Consider the following 18720-nt stretch of genomic DNA (forward strand, 5'->3'; position numbering starts at 1 on the left):
TGCCTCTCCCTCACGTGGAAACGACACAGTCGTTTTGCTCTTTAAAGCCCAGTGCCTTTCTGGGCCCCGTAACTGTCTACAGCAGGGCCGTTTCCCTTCTAACATATCTGCTGTGAAATGGCACATGGGCTAGGCATAGGAACCTTCCAACTGGAACATTCCAACGTTCTCACGTCCAGCAGGTGAACTCGCAGAGTTGCCGTCACCTCTGGTGTCCGACTGCGATTTCTTTACCCCCACTGAGTCCCGTGAGACAGCAGGGCGAGAGACTGGACTTGGTCTTTGTCAATGTTTGTTTGTGTTTACCCAGAAGCTTGCAGGTTACTTCCCAAGTCACTTCAACATTGAAAGCTCAGTGCTGTCTTGCTCCAGGAGGTGCAGATCCGTCTCTTTTCGTTGACAACTGGGGCTTGAGGAAACCTCTTGTGACTGTTGACATTATTCCAAAGGTCAGAATTTCAAAGACCAACCATAAACAGATACTTTTTGCATCACCTCTCAAAACCAATGTGTTTTGTGGGGATGAACTGTCAGTCAGAAGGGTGCAGGGAGTATAGATGTGAAAAACAGAATCAGCTATTTGGAAGAAAACGCGCTTTGAGGACAATTAAGAATAAAAGAAAGACACAGTGGCTGATGCCTCTTGTTGGGGAATTCAAAGACGGCTTCTGTTCCAGCAAGCAAATTATTTATCCATTGTAGTCACGTGACCGTAGACCAAATCAAAATGGCAGAGTCTGAGAAACTAAGTCTTCAAGGGTGCATGGGAGCTAGAATTCTTTCTGGCCATCTAATTGCCCCTTCAAAAGGCATAGTCTAATGGCTAGAAGTAGCTTCCTCCCTCCAAATGCATCCTCCAGTTTTGAAATCTCCGGTACATCTCAAGTGTCATGGCTGTAGTCATCTGAGAAATAGCAGACACAATGCGCCCCCTACCCCAGTGACTAAGAGTAAAAAAAAATTTCTAGAAGTAAAAAATCTCAAGGTGGCAGGGAACATCTTCCCAACGTCACTACCACCGGGTGCAGGGATGTGTCTGCGCCCTGAGAGCAGACCGCAGCGCTGGGCGTCCTCTGAACATAGCAGAGGCGCTCCAGTTCAAGTTCAAATTCAGGGTCGAGGGTTCCCCCTGCTAAGACTGCCAATCATCATAGGGGTCAAGGCATCAGAACTGCTGATTTTTCAAAAAATTTTCTCGTAGCAGCAGCAACCGCAGCAGTTTTCCTGCAAAGCAAACAAAATATGAATCTTGTTAATTCAGCAGGGCTTTTAAAATTATAATTAGTTGGTTGTGCCCCTTAGGAAAACCACAGATGATTTTTTTTAATAACGTATGTGTGTATGTGAGCGGGGAAAAAAAAGAAACCTCTTGATGGATGCCACCACTTACCAGAGTTGGGCTTTTTAATGTTTAGTTTGTGCAAGATATTTTTTTTTCTTTCCAACTTGTATTTTAGGTTCAAGGGGTACATGTGCAGGTTTGTTACATGGGTAAATTTGTGCAAGATATTTTAGGACTATTTGCAATATTGAAGGACAAGGCCTCTTTGTTTCACCTGAAGTACAGCCACTCCATCCATCTGGTCAGCTTGATCACAGCATCAAAGTGAGAATGTGGCCTCAGGTGTGGGGACATTTCCATGGGCTTTATGACCACGTCTGACCTGGGGCCCGCACACGGCTACCTGCCATCATTCCTGTGGATCTGAGGAGTGCCCTAAATTTATATCCCGTAAGTTGGCAAAAGATACGACAGAGGTAACCAGAAACAAAATGCCACCAGGTTGATTTGGGGAATGTGTCCTCTGACAAATTGCAGGAGATGTATATGCCTCGGTTGACATTGTGAATTACGCCTTATTTATCGGCCTGGAACTTTTTCTTTTTCCACAGGAATAATCTTCAACCACCAGATTTTTAAAATCAATATTATCTCAAATTTGGTTTCCGTCATAATACATCCTGCCATAAACCCATCTCATCCTGACGGGGAATATTATTGTGAAGAATAATCTTTTTTTTTTTTTCTAACTTCTCAAATGAGGCTGCTCCCAGAGTTAAAATCTTACATTAAGTTTTATTTATTTATTTATTTAAAGTAGGAAGGTAGGCGGGACATGGTGGCTCTTATTCCTGTAATCTCAGTGCTTCGGGAGACAGAGGCAGGAGGATCACTTGAGCTCAGGAGTTCAAGGCCAGCCTGGGCAACATAGTGAGACCCCACCTCTACAAAAAACTTAAAAATTAGCCAGGCGTGGTGGTGCATGCGTTTTCTCACAGCTACTTGGGAGGCTGAGGTAGGAGGATCGCTTGAGTCCAGGAGTTTGAGGCTGCAGTGAGCTATGCTGACGACACTGCACCCCAGCCTAGGAAACATCCAGATTGTGTGTATCTGCAATGATTCTTCCTTGGCCTGTGGTGTGACTCAGGTGAATTTCTGAGGCCAAGGGGGCTGAAGAGTGCAGGAAAGGAAGGCAGCCGGCTCCATGGCCGTCAGCAGGCTTCCTCAAGCAGTTCCAGCAGAGGCTGTGCCCAGCTGCCCCAGCGTGGCCAGCCCAAATGTGCTGTCTTCGTCCTCTGCACGGCCATCACTTCATAGGCTGCTGTTGTCTTCCATCACACCGGGTTCGAAACACCCATGTCTGTGAGGAAGGACTCTACCCCCTCCCATCACCATTTCCTCCTCATTCTTCCCCCGCCAGACCCTGGCAGCAGGCCCGCCTTGGAATGCAACCCTGTCACCCAGTGAATTCATTCCCATCAGGCCTCCAAAGTGGCTCCAGTCCTTATGGTGGGAAGGTGGTTTGTGGCAAACCCTCGGGGTTTGTGGTCGCTGGGGACAAAACTGCTTCTGGGGGAGAGGGTGAAGGCGGGGCGGGGAGAAGGAGCGGACACAGCCTGGTTGCCTGTGGATCCAGGCACTCACGGAGCAGGGCTGGGGCACCTCGCCGAGGGCCATAACCTAGGCCTGGGGGCACGAGGGTCCTTTCTTGCTCCAGGTTGTCCTCACAAGAAACAAAACTCTCTCCTACCTTATCGAGACTTTCATGTCCTTGCTGTTTTTGACAAAGAAGAATGGTCTTTGTAAATAGAATGCACAAGCCTTCCTGTTCACTTTTTGTGGATTTCTAAATAAGTGACAGGGGCATATGTAAGCTTCCTTTCCTCCGAAGGGCAAGTGTTTTCCTAGTACTGATGTGTGGCCTTTACTATGAGGTACTGATTCATTTCTACCCCATCTTATTCTACAAAAATTCAAGGCAGCTTACAAGAATATGTACAATCAAAAAGGTTTGATATTTTTGCCTGGGTAGAAACCTCAGGCCCGGAAACAGACCTATCAGAAGAAAGGATGAAGACCAGGCCAGGCCCCATGGCTCACCCTGTAATCCCAGCACTCTGGGAGGCGGAGGCGGGCGGATCACCTAAGGTCAGGAGTTTGAGACCGGCCTGGCTAACATGGTGAAACTCCGTCTCTACTAAAAATACAAAACTTAGCCAGGCGTGGTGGCAGGTGCCTGTAATCCCAGCTACTCAGGATGCTGAGGCAGGAGAATCGCTGGAACCTGGGAGGTGGGGGTTGCAGTGAGCCAAGATAGCACCATTGCACTCCAGCCTGGGTGACAGAGCAAGACTCCATCTCAAAAAACAAACAAACAACAACAACAAAAAAACACAGTGAGCAGCAAGAACTCACTCACAAGTCATCAACCCTGTGCAGTTCCGTGCACGGAGCTGAGAAAATGGCTGTGGACTCCCCGCCCAAGATTAGGGAGCTGACTCGCTGCAGGGTCCAGGCCGCTGGCAAGGACATGAATGTTGGGTTTTCTTAGAGTCCTTCATAAGTACATGTGCCTGTTAGTCTTCTCCTTTAGGGCTACATTGGGCTAAATTATTGATATCAAAGAAGGTATTCATGTGTAAACCCATCTCTCAATGATTCCAAAAACACCTGAGCTAGGTGGAGGTCCACATGTGTCTGGGTGTGTGTAGGAGGTGGTATTCTTTGGGCTCGTAGAGCAGGCCAAGATCAGGAAGCAGCTCAGGGGATTAAAAAACGTGGGCGTCAGCTTCAGAAACACCCAAGGGAACCACATTCCACCCTTTACAAGCTGCATGGCCGTGGGGGTGTTATTTAGTCTCTGAGTCTCTGAGATGCAATTTCCCCATCTGTACAAAAGAGGGTGTCACTTCCTCTGATCTCACACATTGTCTAAGGACTACCCCCAGACGGTTACCAGCACCCCCTGAGCTGGTTATTGATCCCTCCTACGCACCAGGCCCTGGTTTCGGGGCTTTGCTTGGATGCTGTCATGGGAGCCACTCAACAAGCTTAGGAAGTGAGACTCTCCCCAACCCATGAGTCAGGCACTGAGTTTCCTCCAGCAAGAAAGAGCAGAGCCAGGGTGCAAACACAGCATTCGGATTTCAGGGCCCTCCACGCCAGCCAAAACGCGGCTCTTCTTCCCGCATAGTCTGTGAGCAAATGTTCCATTTCTTTCTTATTCCTGTCTCTTAAGGCCTTCACAGACACCTCTTGAGGGGACCCAAGACTAACCTTTCAAATGGGTGCCTCCTGTAGACTATTTGGTCACAAAGTCCTGGGCATCAGAGCCACGATTCTTCTTCTTCTTCTAGGGAAAGCAGAAGGCATGTGGGAAGGATTAGGACTGTTTCCATCAGGCCCTGACTATGAGCACACGTGAAAAGACAGTCACTTGCTACTGAGTAGAAGGTGCTCTTCAAGAGAGATTCTTGAAGCCTACATTCCCGACAACCCCCTGACAGACACCCTGGCCAACCTCGGAGTCCATCTCAGAGTCCAGTCTCCCCTGAGGCCCCTGTCACACGACCCTTCCTTCTCACACAGTGTCAGGGCCAAACAGCTCAGCACCTCATCACACTTAGGTGTGTTTTGCCAAAACTCACGCTGATATAGCACAAGAGTGCCCTGTCACTTGCGATACTGGGGCTACGATGACTGCAAAGATGAGTCAGACACAGAAACAGCTTCTTCCAAAAGTTTTCAAATTGAGTAGACAACGATAATGTGAATTCCACAAAGAGATTCAAGAACACAGAGAAAGAGTCCAGTTTAAGGACTGAGAAAAGCCGGGGCATTTAATACAGGCCTTAGACAAGTACTGACTTGTGGGCTGCTCTGGAGGCAGCAGTGGAGACAAGGCTCAAAATAAGAGCTGGGGGTGTCCTGGAGCAGGCCCTGACTGCAACTGGGTTGGGTCTGGTATGGACCATGGGGAACGTGTGAAGATTTTTTCAATCAAGGTCTGAGCTGTAATTAAGGAACTAATGATTTGGTAGATTAGGGAAGAGGGTGAGTAGAGGTTGGATATCAGTTCACAGGTTGTTTTATTAGTTCACTGAAAGGGCATGAGCCAAGGTCACAACACTGAGAATGGGAAGGAAGGTTCAGAGGCTTCTTAGCTCTGGGGGAAAGAAACCATGTCAAATTCGCGTCATGTTCCTTCCTCTGGCCCCAGAACCCTGGCTAATTCTGCAGCAGGTGCTGAGTTCTAGTAGATTCCTAGTTTGGGAGTGCTTTGCCCCACCCCAGCTGAGAGCTGCTTCTGATGGAAACAGTTTACACACAGATGGTTGGGGACGTAAGAAAGGCTGGGAGTCATCGCATGTCACCTTGAGCATAATACAGAGGGCAGAGAACTCTCGGATGTTAACTTCTAAGAAAAAAAAGTCCTTCTTAAATTTAGTGAGAGTCAATATGCTACTCAAGTGGTTACAAAATAGCAAGTGCTTTTAAGCTCGAAGCAAAAGAGACAAATAAAAATACACGAAAGACTTAACAATAAAATTTAGGTTGCAATGGTAAACAGTTTTGGATCAGAATTAAATTTTCAACTTAAAGGTAAATTCTGATTTTGTAAAACCAAGATTATTCTAAAAATAAGCCTTCTGGGAAACTTTAGTCTCAATATTTCCTTGAAAAGTAAGATATACTAAGTTTGAATATTGACTTTGAGTAACACTAAAACTGTATGGTACAAGAAAGGTTCTGGAAGCATCGCTCAGGTCCCCGGTACCCAGCAGCCCATCAGTGGCAGGAGAGCAGAGCAGTGAGGCTCTGTCCGGACTCCAGAGCTCAGCCCTGTCCTGAGTGTTCTCAGCTACAGACACTAATGTGCCTGTTTCATGGGTTGCTATGAGGAGTGAGGGAGGTATTTTTTGTAAAGCAGTTAGAAGGGTGCCTCCACAATGCCGTATAATTATAACTGTAATAACTAGATTTATAAAATGGCATTTGTTTTTCATTAAAAAAAGAAAAAAACCATCATCACTCTTGAACTATCTATTCACCTCAGGTACCAGCAGATGGATGGATACAAAAGGTGATTTTACTTGTTGTTACATGGTTTAAAAAATATTCTTAAACTTTTTAAACTGTACAATGTCATTAATTATCCGCTGTGGTTTCCATACTATCCTACCATGTCAAAGCGTATTTGGACACCAATAAGCTTGGATAAAAATACATTGGTGGAAAATTGGCTCAAAATAGGTTGTAACCCTAATAAGCAGTTTATGTAGTCTGGATGAGGTACCCACTAGGTAATAAGTCTATTTTTACTTGACATCAGTACCAATTATCAAGGAAAGGTATATTCAGACACAAATAAAACTTAGTGCCGATGCTGAATTTAGAAATAAAGTTAATTTCAATAAAAACTGGATGTGGAAAAAGTGAGTACCGAAGGCATAGTCATTCCAAGGTTTGTTGGTCAGTGAAAAAGTTCCATTCCAAAAACCTCAGGAAATGGAGAGGATGAGGAGCAAAGGTGGAAGAAACAAAAACGTATCAAATCCATGCTATACCAGGGCAGGGCACCAGCCACCCTAACTGATGGGCACGTCAGACAGGTCCCTGGTGGGCCCAAAGGTTTGCATGGCATCTTGCCTGTATGTGCATCTTGCCAGTTGAACATCCTAGATGTTCAGTAAAGTTACTTGGGCATTGCACATCTGTTTCTGTGTTAATTATATAATCCACAATCATTTGGATGGAGACAACACGAAGGAGGCCAAGAAGCCAGTCAGGAGGCTGCAGTCATTCAGGCAGGCATGTCCCAGGCCACGGTAACCATGGGAATGGAGAGAAATACACAGGTTCCAGAGGTCATTAGGGGATATCATGTACAGAACATGGAGGTAAATTAAACATGAGATGGGGGATTGCGGGAGAGGAAGGAAACAAAGAAGATGTGCGGGGGCTGGCTGAGACCGCTCCAGGGCATCCTTCCCTAGGAGGATCGCTGATGGTGAGGCGAGGTGCAGGGAGATGAGATTAGTTTAGGGGTGGGAAGATCCAGGTGGAAACATCTAGTACACAGATGGACATACGGTTCTGCAGCTTAGGAAAGATACCTTTGCCAAAGAGGCAGATGAGGAAGTTGGAATATGAACATCTGGTAATTAAGGCGATGAGAGTAGATGAAGATTTCATTGTAAGAAGTTATTACAGAGAGTGGGCTAGGCTATTCACCATACTCAGTCTGTAGTCTAAGAGTCTCCTACACAAAGACTTGTATAGCTATCTGGACCAAGCTGAGTATTACATAATTCTAATAGATTCAAGTTATCTAATAATTAGATTCAGTGCCCAGAGCAGACCAAGCCAGGTGAGCACAGTATTTAGAATGCTGAATTCTGTTTTAAGGAGGCATATTTCTCCTGAATGAATATTACTATATATTCTCCAGAACTTTGTATGTTTATAGGTTATATGTCTGTATGTATGTGCACATAAGACAATGAATTAATTCATTTTATAATGGATACAACAATGTAATAATAAACAGTTGTGCTGAAAATACTCTATTAAACAACAAATACATTATTTTTAAAATGTAAACTGCCCAAAAAAGCATTTTAAGGCCAGGTGCAGTGGCTCACGCCTGTAATCCCAGCACTATGAGAGGCCGAGGTGGGTGGATCACGAGGTCGGGGTTTGAGACCAGCCTGACTAATATGGTGAAACTCTGTCTCTACTAAAATTACAAAATTAGCCAGGCATGGTGGTGTACACCTGTAATCCCAGCTACTTGGGAGGCTGCAGCAGGAGAATCACTTGAACCCGGGAAGTGGAGGTGGCAGTGAGCTGAGATTGCACCATTGCACTCCAGTTTGGGCAACAAGAGTGAAACTCTGCTTCAAAAAAAAATAAAAAAATAAAAATAAATAAATAAATATTTTAAAAAATGCATTTTAAGTAATTTAATACCACACAAGATTTGCAGTCCGTGAGAAAAGGAATGAGAAAGAACCTTATTTAAGGTTAAGGTGACTCTAGCATCTGATCTTCAAAAGACAGGCAGACAGGAGAAAAAGAGGAAGAGTAAGAAGCCGTGGTCACCTGGGCATTGAGTCTGGAGTGGAGCTTGTGGTCTGACAACCAGGGGTGCTTGAGCGCTTCGCTTGCACTTATTCGCCAACTAGAGGGAAATTCAGACGGTGATTAGTAGAAACACACCAAAGAAGGCCTGCATCTGCTGTTCAATTTCAGCTCCAGCCTCTGCCTTTGGGAGACCAGATGGCCGAATGTCAAACTCATGGTCAATTCTGCCTTCTCTTGAATTGTGTGCTATCAGTGATGGCATAGGTGACTATCAAATCCAATCAGGAAAACATTAGTAAAGACAAACAAGGCAAATAATAAAAATCCTTGTTAATAACTGAACACTTACTTTCAAATATAAGTAACCATTTCTGTAGTATAACATTTGAACTTAGTAAAGTGGATTCCTATCAGTCAGTTGAAAGATAAATATATATTTATTATTGTAAGAGCAAAATGCTACAATGGTTCTTGATGATTGCCAAAGCAGTTTACGTATTAAAACTTTTGAATAATAAATATTACTAACTTTTGAATTAAGAAGTTTTGAGTTAAATAGGTAGGGAAATAGAGTCGATGTAATTATTAAGAGAGGGACCATTAGATACTTTTACAAAGAAACAATATCCTTTTGGAGCTAGCAAAGGTTTATACAATTTTGGGAAATAATATGAAGAAGAATAATATAGATTTACTATATTCGAATTCTAAGCTCTATAAATTTGTTTGATGTGCTAAGATTTATCACGTTAAAACAAATAACCTTTCAAAATAAAAACTGTAGGCCAGGCGCAATGGCTCACGCCTGTAATCCCAGCACTTTGGGAGGCTGAGGCGGGCAGATCATGAAGTCAGGAATTCAAGACCAGTCTGGCCAACATAGTGAAACCCCGTCTCTACTAAAAATACAAAAAATTAGCTGGGTGTGGTGGGGCACACCTGTAATCCCAGCTACTCAGGAGGCTGAGGCGGGAGAATCACCTGAACCCAGGAGGTGGAGGTTGCAGTGAGCCAAGATCGTGCCATTACACTCCAGCCTAGGTGACACTGTGAGATTCCATCTCAAAAAAAAAAAAAAAAAAAAAAAATCTGTAAGTGAATGCAACAGTCTGAAGTCAAAGAGGTAGTTCCAAGCAGTAATGAACCTTCAGTGTGTAGGATTGCTTCAATGCAATTGCTTCATCAGACACCAAAATATTTAAGTATAAGATTTGAAAAGGAGATAAGTCTTTATTACAGTCAATGAACTTGGTGACAACATCACCATTATAGTGCCAAAAACAGGCAGAGGTAATTTTTAAAAATCTCTTGACTTCCACCAACCGCAGTTGGAAGTGTGGTTCTGCTTTAGTGGCAAACATTTTCAGCTCTGGATCTCCAGAGCCTTCCAATGGCTGACCAAGGTGAAAAATGATGATTCTGCACTCTAGGGTCGAACTTCTTAAATCTGGCTATTAAAAAGTTAGCAATAACATTGTACTAATAATTAAACTTTTAATAACATTTCAAGTTTATTTTTGTACCCCAGAAATTTATTCTGTGATAGTGGTGTTTGGCTTTTGGCTTTAGTTTCATCCAAGCATTGACTGGAATTCTAAGCTTGTTGCCATCGGCCCAGATGGGTATCTGATGCTCCTTGGGCATTCATGAAGCCCTCAGACTGAAGGAGTGAGCAGCACTGGAGCCCACTGGGTCCACCTCTGCATCTGCTCTGAGCTGGCCATGTGAATGCAGCACTGCTCTCAGCCTCAGTTTCCCCATCTGTAAAATGATGGTCTCCACAGACCACAGGATTATCCAGAAGCCAAATAAGATAACACACAAAAGTACACGTGTAAAACAGGTTCGCAGTAAATGTGGATTTCTCGTCCTCCGAAGATTTGAAAGCATTGACAGTTTCCATCTGTTCACTGCCTTGGGAAGGGTAATGTGCTAATAATAACAACCCTGGCTGTTATTGTGCTTTTCCATCAAGGTTATTATTATTATTAATCCACTATTTGTGAATTGTCCCTCTTGTCTGACTGATATTCCTAGCCTGGCTAGGTTCTATTCATTCTCTAGGGACTCAGTTCTGGCCTTATCTTTGTGTTAACCACATTTTATTACATCTTTTAAAAAAATACCTATCCTTTTTATTAGATGGTGAGTTACTGTAGGTAGGGACTGGATGTGCATCTATTCTTAACACATGACACATTTCCTGGCACACAGTAGGTGATTGACACTTGAATGAAGGCATCTCTTGCCAGGCTCTGTGCCAGACCCCCTGCCTACACTGTTTCCCCACTCCCTGTGACACCCTCCTACCTGTTGATCCATGGCCATGTGTATTGTGACTTTAAAGCCATAAAGATAATAAAACGGTAAGACAAGTGCTGTTGGTCCTGAAAGTCTTAACAGATTCAATCATTATATGGCTCAGGTAGAAAGCCATCTGAAACAGAGTGTTTGATGGGTTAATCACAATGCCCTTCTCCCTCTCTGATTCTAAAACGCAAATCCCTATATTCCAGTGTCACTCTTTTTCATCCCCTGAATTTTGAATGAATGTGGTTTTAGCATAACAGAAAATAGAGGCCCATGTAATAGATAACAGCCAAATGTGTGGCCGTGGGGGAAGGAGAACTATCTGTTTGAGCCTCCGTTCTGCCAATTACTGGTGGTGTGATCATGGGCAAACCACCATAGTAGGTTCTCAAATGAAATGGTAGTTAAAGATTCAGCTACACAGAACCATATACAGCTTTGTAGAGGTGAAAGGAATCCTAGAAATACTTCTCCTAAGTCCTTCATTTTGACAGTGAGTCAACTGAGGCCCAGCAGCAGCCCATGGTTGGTACAGCTGCGTGATAAATGGCAGGAGGAGAAAGGTCTGTGTAGCTTCATGACCAAAGCAGTCCCAGACTGCAGTAGAGAGGGTCAAGAGGATCAAACCTCATTCTATCTGTGACTTTGCACGAGCATCACAGATGTTAGTGAGGGAACAGGAGGAGAAAGGTCTGTGTAGCTTCATGACCAAAGCAGTCCCAGATCTCAGTAGAGAGGGTCAAGAGGATCAAACCTCATTCTATCTGTGACTTTGCACAAGCATCACAGATGTTAGTGAGGGAATAAATTCTAACAGCCCTGGTGGTACGCCCTGCTTCCTGATCATCCCTACCGTGCCCAGAGCACAGGACGAACTTGGGTTACCTCTTCTCCTTAATCAGAAGCTTGGAGATGAACTCCTTGGCCTCCTCTGAGATGTCCTGAAATTCTTCATCCTCTAAGTCCCACCTGCAGGCCAGGATGTTGTTCAGCGTCTCGGCATCATTGTCACCCAGGAAAGGGGACAAACCGCTAAGTCTGGAGGACACAGGGTCCAGAGTGAGTATTTTTTAAACAGCCTCAATCCCTTTCCATACAGATTGCTTTTCTGGTTCTGCCATTCAAAGGTGAGAGAAGGAAAATAACGTAATCCGAAAGCATAATTTTATAATATATTATTGCAATCAAGAAAATGCTTGCCACTCCCACCCAACTCCTAATTAAACAACTGTGGCAATAAAGGCAGCAGCAACAGAATATGAATATGAATATCAGCTTCCTTTTTAAATCACTTTACAGTTCGCAAAGTGCTACTACATGCTCAGATGGCAAACGCCAGGCAGGTCATCTCTGAGGGGTGGGGCTAGCCTGAGTCACTTAGCAGATCAGGATATGAGCTTTTTTTTTTTTTTTTTTTTTGAGACGCAGTCTCGCTCTGTCCCCCAGGCTGGAGTGCAATGGCGTGATCTTGGCTCACTGTAACCTCCGCCTCCCGGGTTCACGTGATTCTCCTGCCTCAGCCTCCCGAGTAGCTAAGATTAGAGGCACACACCACCAAACCTGGCTAATTTTTGTATTTTTAGTAGAGACGGGGTTTCACCATGTTGGCAAAGATGGTCTCGATCTCTTGACCTCGTGATCTGCCCGCTTCAGCCTCCCAAAGTGCTGGGATTACAGGCATGAGCCACCGCGCCGGGCCATGTGAGCTCTTTAAATTATTTTTTGGTTTTTAGGTTGTGTCCTAGGAGTTACAGTGGTTAATGAAGAGGACACACATTTACTTTTCCAAATGATGTACAGGGAAAGAATTCAGTCCTTTCACCCACAGGATTCAACAGAACCTAGAAAGCAACTGAGGATGGGACAGTGCTATTTATTTTTTACGGACCTCAATTGGGGCTTTTATTTAAAATGGCAAAACCTCAGAAAATAAGCATGGAGATGGAGAAGGGTCAGAGATGGGGAGAGCTACTCACAGCATATAGGCGATGACCCCCACACTCCACATGTCGGTTGGAAAGGAAACAAAGTCATAGTTAACAACTTCAGGGGCTAGAAATTCTGGGGTTCCAAAGTTCACCTTCAGCTTCTCTCTGGGTTTGTATCTGCGATTTAAGAGACAAAGTGGGAGGATGGAAGTGTCGATCAAAAATCATGAACACTGAAATGATGCAGTCTATGAGACAAAATAACTTCAGCCCTACAGCAAACTTCAACTAAACAAACATTAAAGGAACCCAAACAACGAAGAAAGAGTGTCAAAAACTTGTGCAGCGGTCCCAGAAAATTTAAAAGTCAAAATTCATACTGGGAAACCTTAATAGGTTGAACCAGTTGTGGGAGAAGCCGCTGTGAATAATTAGAACATCTGAATTATAGAAGATGACAAGAGGAAACCTGATGCAGTCATTGACACGGGGATGACTGGAGTAAGCCTGTATTAATGAATAAACAGAGTACTGCAATAATTTACAACATCCATTTTATACACATCGTCGATGTGCTGAATTGTCCACGTAAACTCTTCGTTCCCTGAGGAATCTTACATGTGCCAGAACCCTTTGCAATCTTGCTTACGTTAATATTTTTAAAGTAAATCTTCTCTGTACAGATGGAACAAATATGAAAGATGAGGACAAACACTTGCAAATGCTAAATTAATGGCTTCTAATTTAATAAACTTCACTGCATTAGGTTTTAATTTTTTATACTTTTTACTGCATGCATTATAGAAACTTCTAAACACTCAAGTCTCAAATTTAGCAAGTTAAGGCCAAACATAATAATTTCTGTTGAATTAATTATAAATGAGATCATGAAACCAAGGAGCAGATCAGATATATGTTTGCAAAGAAAGGGCACCCATCATGTCCCCTACCTCCGTTCGTACACCTACGTCCAAATAGACATACCTTCTGGCCAATCCAAAATCAATAATTTTTATTTGCTTAGCATCCCGATTCACACACAGGATATTCTCAGGCTGCCAGGAGAAAGAGACACATTAGCAATGAAAACAACCATCATTCACTCAAATTGTCCTTGAACCACAACTAAAAATACAACGACGCTCAGAAAAAACGTATCAGGCCTCTCACTTCGGGGGGGCGGGCTTGTCCGTGTGGGCACTTTCTCCTTTAATTATGTGGTGGATGAGGTTGCGGGTATCCTGCCAACCCTGCATTACCCAGTCCTCTCCACGGCTTCACCGTTCACCCTGATGCCTGAGTTCAGGCAGAGGCCTTGAGGGGAGCAAGAAGAGGAGGCTGCTTCAGTCCTTCCCAAATGCACTGTGGAGGCCCGCTCAGACCCGACATCTGCCCCTCTAAATTATTGAGTATGAATTTCCCCTTCTTGGAGAAACAGTTTTCCCAAGATTTATGAGTTCCAAGAGAACTGACCTGCTCCATTTAAACAGCCACACTGAACGTGCACTGTACTGTGAACGTTCCGGCCTCCAGAGCTTCCCTTTGCTCAGCGCTTACGGGAAAGTCGCACGGGAGACGAGGGCTTTTCTCTCCAGTCATTCTTCGGTCTCGGCAGTTCTGAGGTTTTGCTGAGTTTGGTCTCAATGCCTAAATCCCCTGACTAAGTGTTCCCTTGGAGCTAGGCCCTGGTAAGGCCTTAGCCTGCTAACCTGACAGCCTTGGGGTGTAGGGGAGACAAGTAGGTTGTAGCGCAGCCTCAGTGCTCACAGAATGTCCGACCACTGCACCTGATGTTTATTGGGGTCGAAAAACGGAGGTCTGGGGAAAGTAAGTGATTTGATTTAAAGTCAAGACCATTTATAAAAGAGAAAAAAAGTTTTCAAAGAGTTAAGAACCCTCAGTCCCAACTCTTTATGAGCTGGAGGGCACCAGCCCAGAAGGCGAATGCCCAGGATCCCATTCCTCAGCCTTTAGTGGGAGCAGGCTCCCCCTCCCCAACCTGTCCGGATGGAGAAGAGGTTCCAATGAGATCAGAAATTCAGAGACACATTATGAAATGACACAGCGTCTCCTTATCAATATTCAATAGTACATTTGGTTGGGTAGAATATCTTTGGAAGGCCTTTTCTAAAATATCTCTAAAACAGATGTTTGTAAGTCAAAGTCATTATAGAGAAGGGGTGTTATGTGAAACATTTGGTTTCGTGCTTAAATAACTGATTGATCATGTATAAAGCTGTCCAATTGTGAAGGAGTACTGCGGCATCAAAAAGTTTGCAGGATATGGAGATACCGTTTTGAGGGCATTTCAAAAAGTTAGCCTTTTTATGATGATAAAATTAAAGAATGTTCATTGGATAAAATTTGCAAAACAGAAAAATATGAAACAGACTGTTTGTAAGTCACCTACAATCTCCCCCCACATAGTGACAATCATTCTTAATATTTTTGGCCCTTTTCCTTCCAAGGATCTTTCAGAAAAGCAGCTCCTTAATGACCCATCCAGCTGTCACCTTTTTTATGATCTTTGCATCCAAGCCATAACTAAAATTGCCCGCTGCAGGTCCTCAATCAATGTTACGAAGCCCCAGATGGAGTCATTTGACTTACAATAGGTTTGCTCTTAGTTCCAGTTGCCAATCAAATCCCGTTAGGGATATCTGCAGAATATCTACAGTCAATGAAAATGCTCCGTGAAAGCATGTATTATCAAACCCAGCTCATAGCCAGGCTTTTGCTAATGATTTTTAACCTCTGACTTTGTCATTTTATGAACCACTTCCTCCTGCTCTCCTCCTGCTCAAAAGTGAATGGGAAAGGCAAGGCACATAAATCCAGACAGTGAGGGAAGCCAAGTTATAGGAAGAGAGGCCCACGGAAACCTATTTAAGGAGGCTAAATTTATTTCGCTATGCAATCCCTGGTGACATGCAATAGATGGGATGTTATATAGAATATATATTTTACCTTACTGTCATGCTGTGCAAACAGGGAAATGAGAAAATGACCAAGCCACACAAGATGTACTTTATGATACTTAGTCCCAACGTGGGACTTGATCAGGGTTATTGGGCCTAGGTCTTTCATTGGTTGTAACTAAGACTATGTACAGTCCGATTCTAGGAATTTCATAGTGAGACATAATGAGAGCGGTAAAGAGGGAAGGGGCGATCAATAGGAGAAAGAAAGGCGGCTTGGCTTCTGTGTGCTTTCCACCATTGGCAGGGGGGTGCCCACCCCACCCTGTCTGCTCCTTAGCACTTCGGCCCCGTCCTTCCAACTGCCTTCTGCTCCCTTCTCCATAGGATTCTATTCCATGGGGCAGCAAACCCACAGAAAACAAGTCCCAAAGTCCGGAGCTTCCTGAGTGACTCGAGGAGCTGCCAGCGATTCTTGGAGACCTGGAAAGGTTGGCTGCTACTTAGGGAATTCTGAGTTAGCTAAAATCCTCTCACCTACTTGTCCTGACAAGAGGGATACCACACGGCTACCGCTGCCGTGCTGGTGGTGGTGGTGACTGTTTTAATTCTAAACTTTCAGGGAAACCATTGCCATATAGATTTCCTTAACGCAGGCAAATTACAAGAATCTGAATATTAGCCCCTGAAGATGGAACATGCAAATACTAGGGAGTGACAGAAGCTGAGAAGAAGGAGATGAGGGTAACAATTCAGATGCTTATTCATTTCTGAAGTGACTGTACCAGTTTCCCCAGCTGGCACAGAATAGCAGACAGGGCCCACTCACTGAGCAAGGGGTGGAAAGGATACAAAATCTCACAGGACACAAAACACCTTACCTTCAGGTCCAAGTGGAGAATGTACATCTGGTGCATGTGCCTTATGCCCTCACATATCTGCTTCATGAACAGGATGGTATCAAGTTCCGTCAGATTGTCATTCTCATCGATGATGCGGTCAAACAGCTCCCCACCGTCCACGCTGCACAGGGAACAGGAGCGAAACCCTCAGTCCTGATTTCCTAACCACCACATGCTTTTCTTGTAGTGACTTGGCGTGCAAGTTCTGCTACCTCTTCTGAAAGGTGTATGTGCAGTCATTTCTCTGCCTTCTTTGCTGTCTTACTTAGATGATTCTTACCTTGAAGGCCTGTATTTTATATACCTTCAATCTCACAAATGGAAATCCTCAAGCCAACCCTCCATCTTTTGTGTGTGTGTGTTTTTTTTTGAGACGGAGTCTCTGTCACTCAGGCTGGAGTGCAGTGGCGGGATCTCGGCTCACTGCAAGCTCCGCCTCCCAGATTCAAGCGATTCTCATGCCTCAGTCTCCCAAGTAGCTGGGATTAGAGGCACACGCCACCAGGCCCAGCTAATTTTTGTATTTTTAGTAGAGATGGGGTTTCTCCGTGTTGGTCAGGCTGGTTTCGAACTCCTGACCTCAAGTGACCCACCAGTCTTGGCCTCCCAAAGTGCTGGGATTACAGGCATGAGCCACCGCACCTGCCCTCAAAGCCCCTTTATCCAGTGTCTTCAGCTCTGGGGTGAGCCCACATGTATCATGTTCTAAAGATGCTGAAGAGAAAGAGGACCCTAAGACCTCTGGGAGGGGAACTCCAAGCCCTGAGTCAGGGTCTCAGCGTTCTAACTCTCCAGTGCTTCTGTGTGGCTGGTGCTAGACACAGTAATTTCCCTCATCCTCCGGGACACCTTCCAAGACCCTTCATGGATGCCTGAAACTGTGGATAGTACTGAACCCTGTATATACTATGTTATTTTCTATAGATATATAACTCTGATACAGTTTAATTCATAAATTAAGCACAGTAAGGGATTAACAACGATAACTAAGGGTAAAATAGAACAATGATGACAATATGCCAGCTGCACTATTCTTGTGTTTTGGGACCATTGTGAAGTAAAATGAGAGTTCCATGAACACAAGCACTGCGATGCCTCCACAGTCGATCTGATGACCCAGTCGGCTACTAAGTGACTAACCGCAGGGAGTGGTGGAGACGCTGGACAAAGGGATGATTCACGTCCTGGGTGGGACCGAGCGGGATGGTGGGAGATTTCATCAGGCTACTCAGAACAGTGTGCAATTTAAAACCTGTTGATTGTTTACTTCTGGAATTTTCCACTTAATATTTTGGAGCCTAGGGTAACTGAGACCATAGAAAGTGAAAGTGTGGATAAGAGAGGACCATGAACCTATACTTTTTATTCAAAATGCCTGATTGCAGAATGAAAAACAAAACGGAATCACAATATCGATTCAGTGTTGGAATTGCAGTCGGCCCTCCCTATTCGTGGATTCTGTTTCCACATGTTCAAACAATCGCAGATAAAAATGTTTGACCAAAAAACAATAAACATTGACAATACAACAACAAAAATAATACAAAATTTTTTAAAATACAGTATAACAACTGTATACGTGGCATTTACAGTTTATCAAGTATTATAAGTAGTCTAGAGATTATTTAAAGTAGTCGGGGGGATGGGCATAGGTTATATGCAAAAGACTACACCATTTTATATCAGGAACTTGAGTGTCCTCTGGTTTTGGTATTTGCGGGGATCCTGGGACCCTCTCAGATTCCAAGTAATGACTGTACTCGGTTTCTAACTAACCAGTCCTTATGTTTTTATAAAGGTGAGTTTAAATGGAAGCTTCTTAGCCCGAATCATCAACCGTTTTTGACATGTGAATACGGTGAAAGTAAGATATAGCTCTAAAACCACTTTCCTCCAGGTTGCTCTGGCTAGTATTTAAGCTTGATTTTTGACAAACAGCTTAGATACAAAGCTAGATCTGCTTGGTCCCGCTACTTCTTATCAATAAAATCCCGTATGGAGACGCGTAATCCCAAGTCGTTTCCCTTCGAGAACTGATGAGATTGTGTGATCCACGCGAATCAGAGTCTGCGGGGACAAGCTTGGTTCTGGCCCCGCTGCAGCAGGACAGAGCTACTGACGCACAGTCATGGTCATGAGTGGGTCAGGGAGGGGCAGAGGGGATACGCACTACTCCATGACCAGGACAATGTCGTCCTTAGACTCAAAGGCATCGTACAGCTGGATGAGGTTCGCATGGTCCAGCTGGTTCATGACGCTGATCTCGTTCTTCACCTCCTCCTGAGAAGCAGGAA

At 44.3% G+C, this 18720-nt stretch overlaps 1 protein-coding gene across 1 annotated transcript in view; it reads right to left on the minus strand.

Annotated features, from left to right (window-relative positions):
* Positions 1 to 362: 362 nt before the first annotated feature.
* MYLK4 (myosin light chain kinase family member 4) overlaps positions 363 to 18720 on the minus strand; it is an 84399-nt gene continuing 66041 nt past the window's right edge. The window contains exons 5-12 of the mRNA XM_025383797.1: positions 18597 to 18706; positions 16406 to 16547; positions 13591 to 13661; positions 12655 to 12783; positions 11564 to 11716; positions 8387 to 8465; positions 4559 to 4631; positions 363 to 1224 (exon numbers count right to left, since the gene is read on the minus strand). Coding sequence (XP_025239582.1) covers positions 4584 to 4631; positions 8387 to 8465; positions 11564 to 11716; positions 12655 to 12783; positions 13591 to 13661; positions 16406 to 16547; positions 18597 to 18706 — 732 coding nt within the window. The 3' untranslated portion in view covers positions 363 to 1224; positions 4559 to 4583. The remainder of the gene's footprint in view (positions 1225 to 4558; positions 4632 to 8386; positions 8466 to 11563; positions 11717 to 12654; positions 12784 to 13590; positions 13662 to 16405; positions 16548 to 18596; positions 18707 to 18720) is intronic.

The sequence above is a fragment of the Theropithecus gelada genome, chromosome 4 (assembly GCF_003255815.1).
Source record: "Theropithecus gelada isolate Dixy chromosome 4, Tgel_1.0, whole genome shotgun sequence".
In the NCBI taxonomy this organism is placed as follows: domain Eukaryota; kingdom Metazoa; phylum Chordata; class Mammalia; order Primates; family Cercopithecidae; genus Theropithecus; species Theropithecus gelada.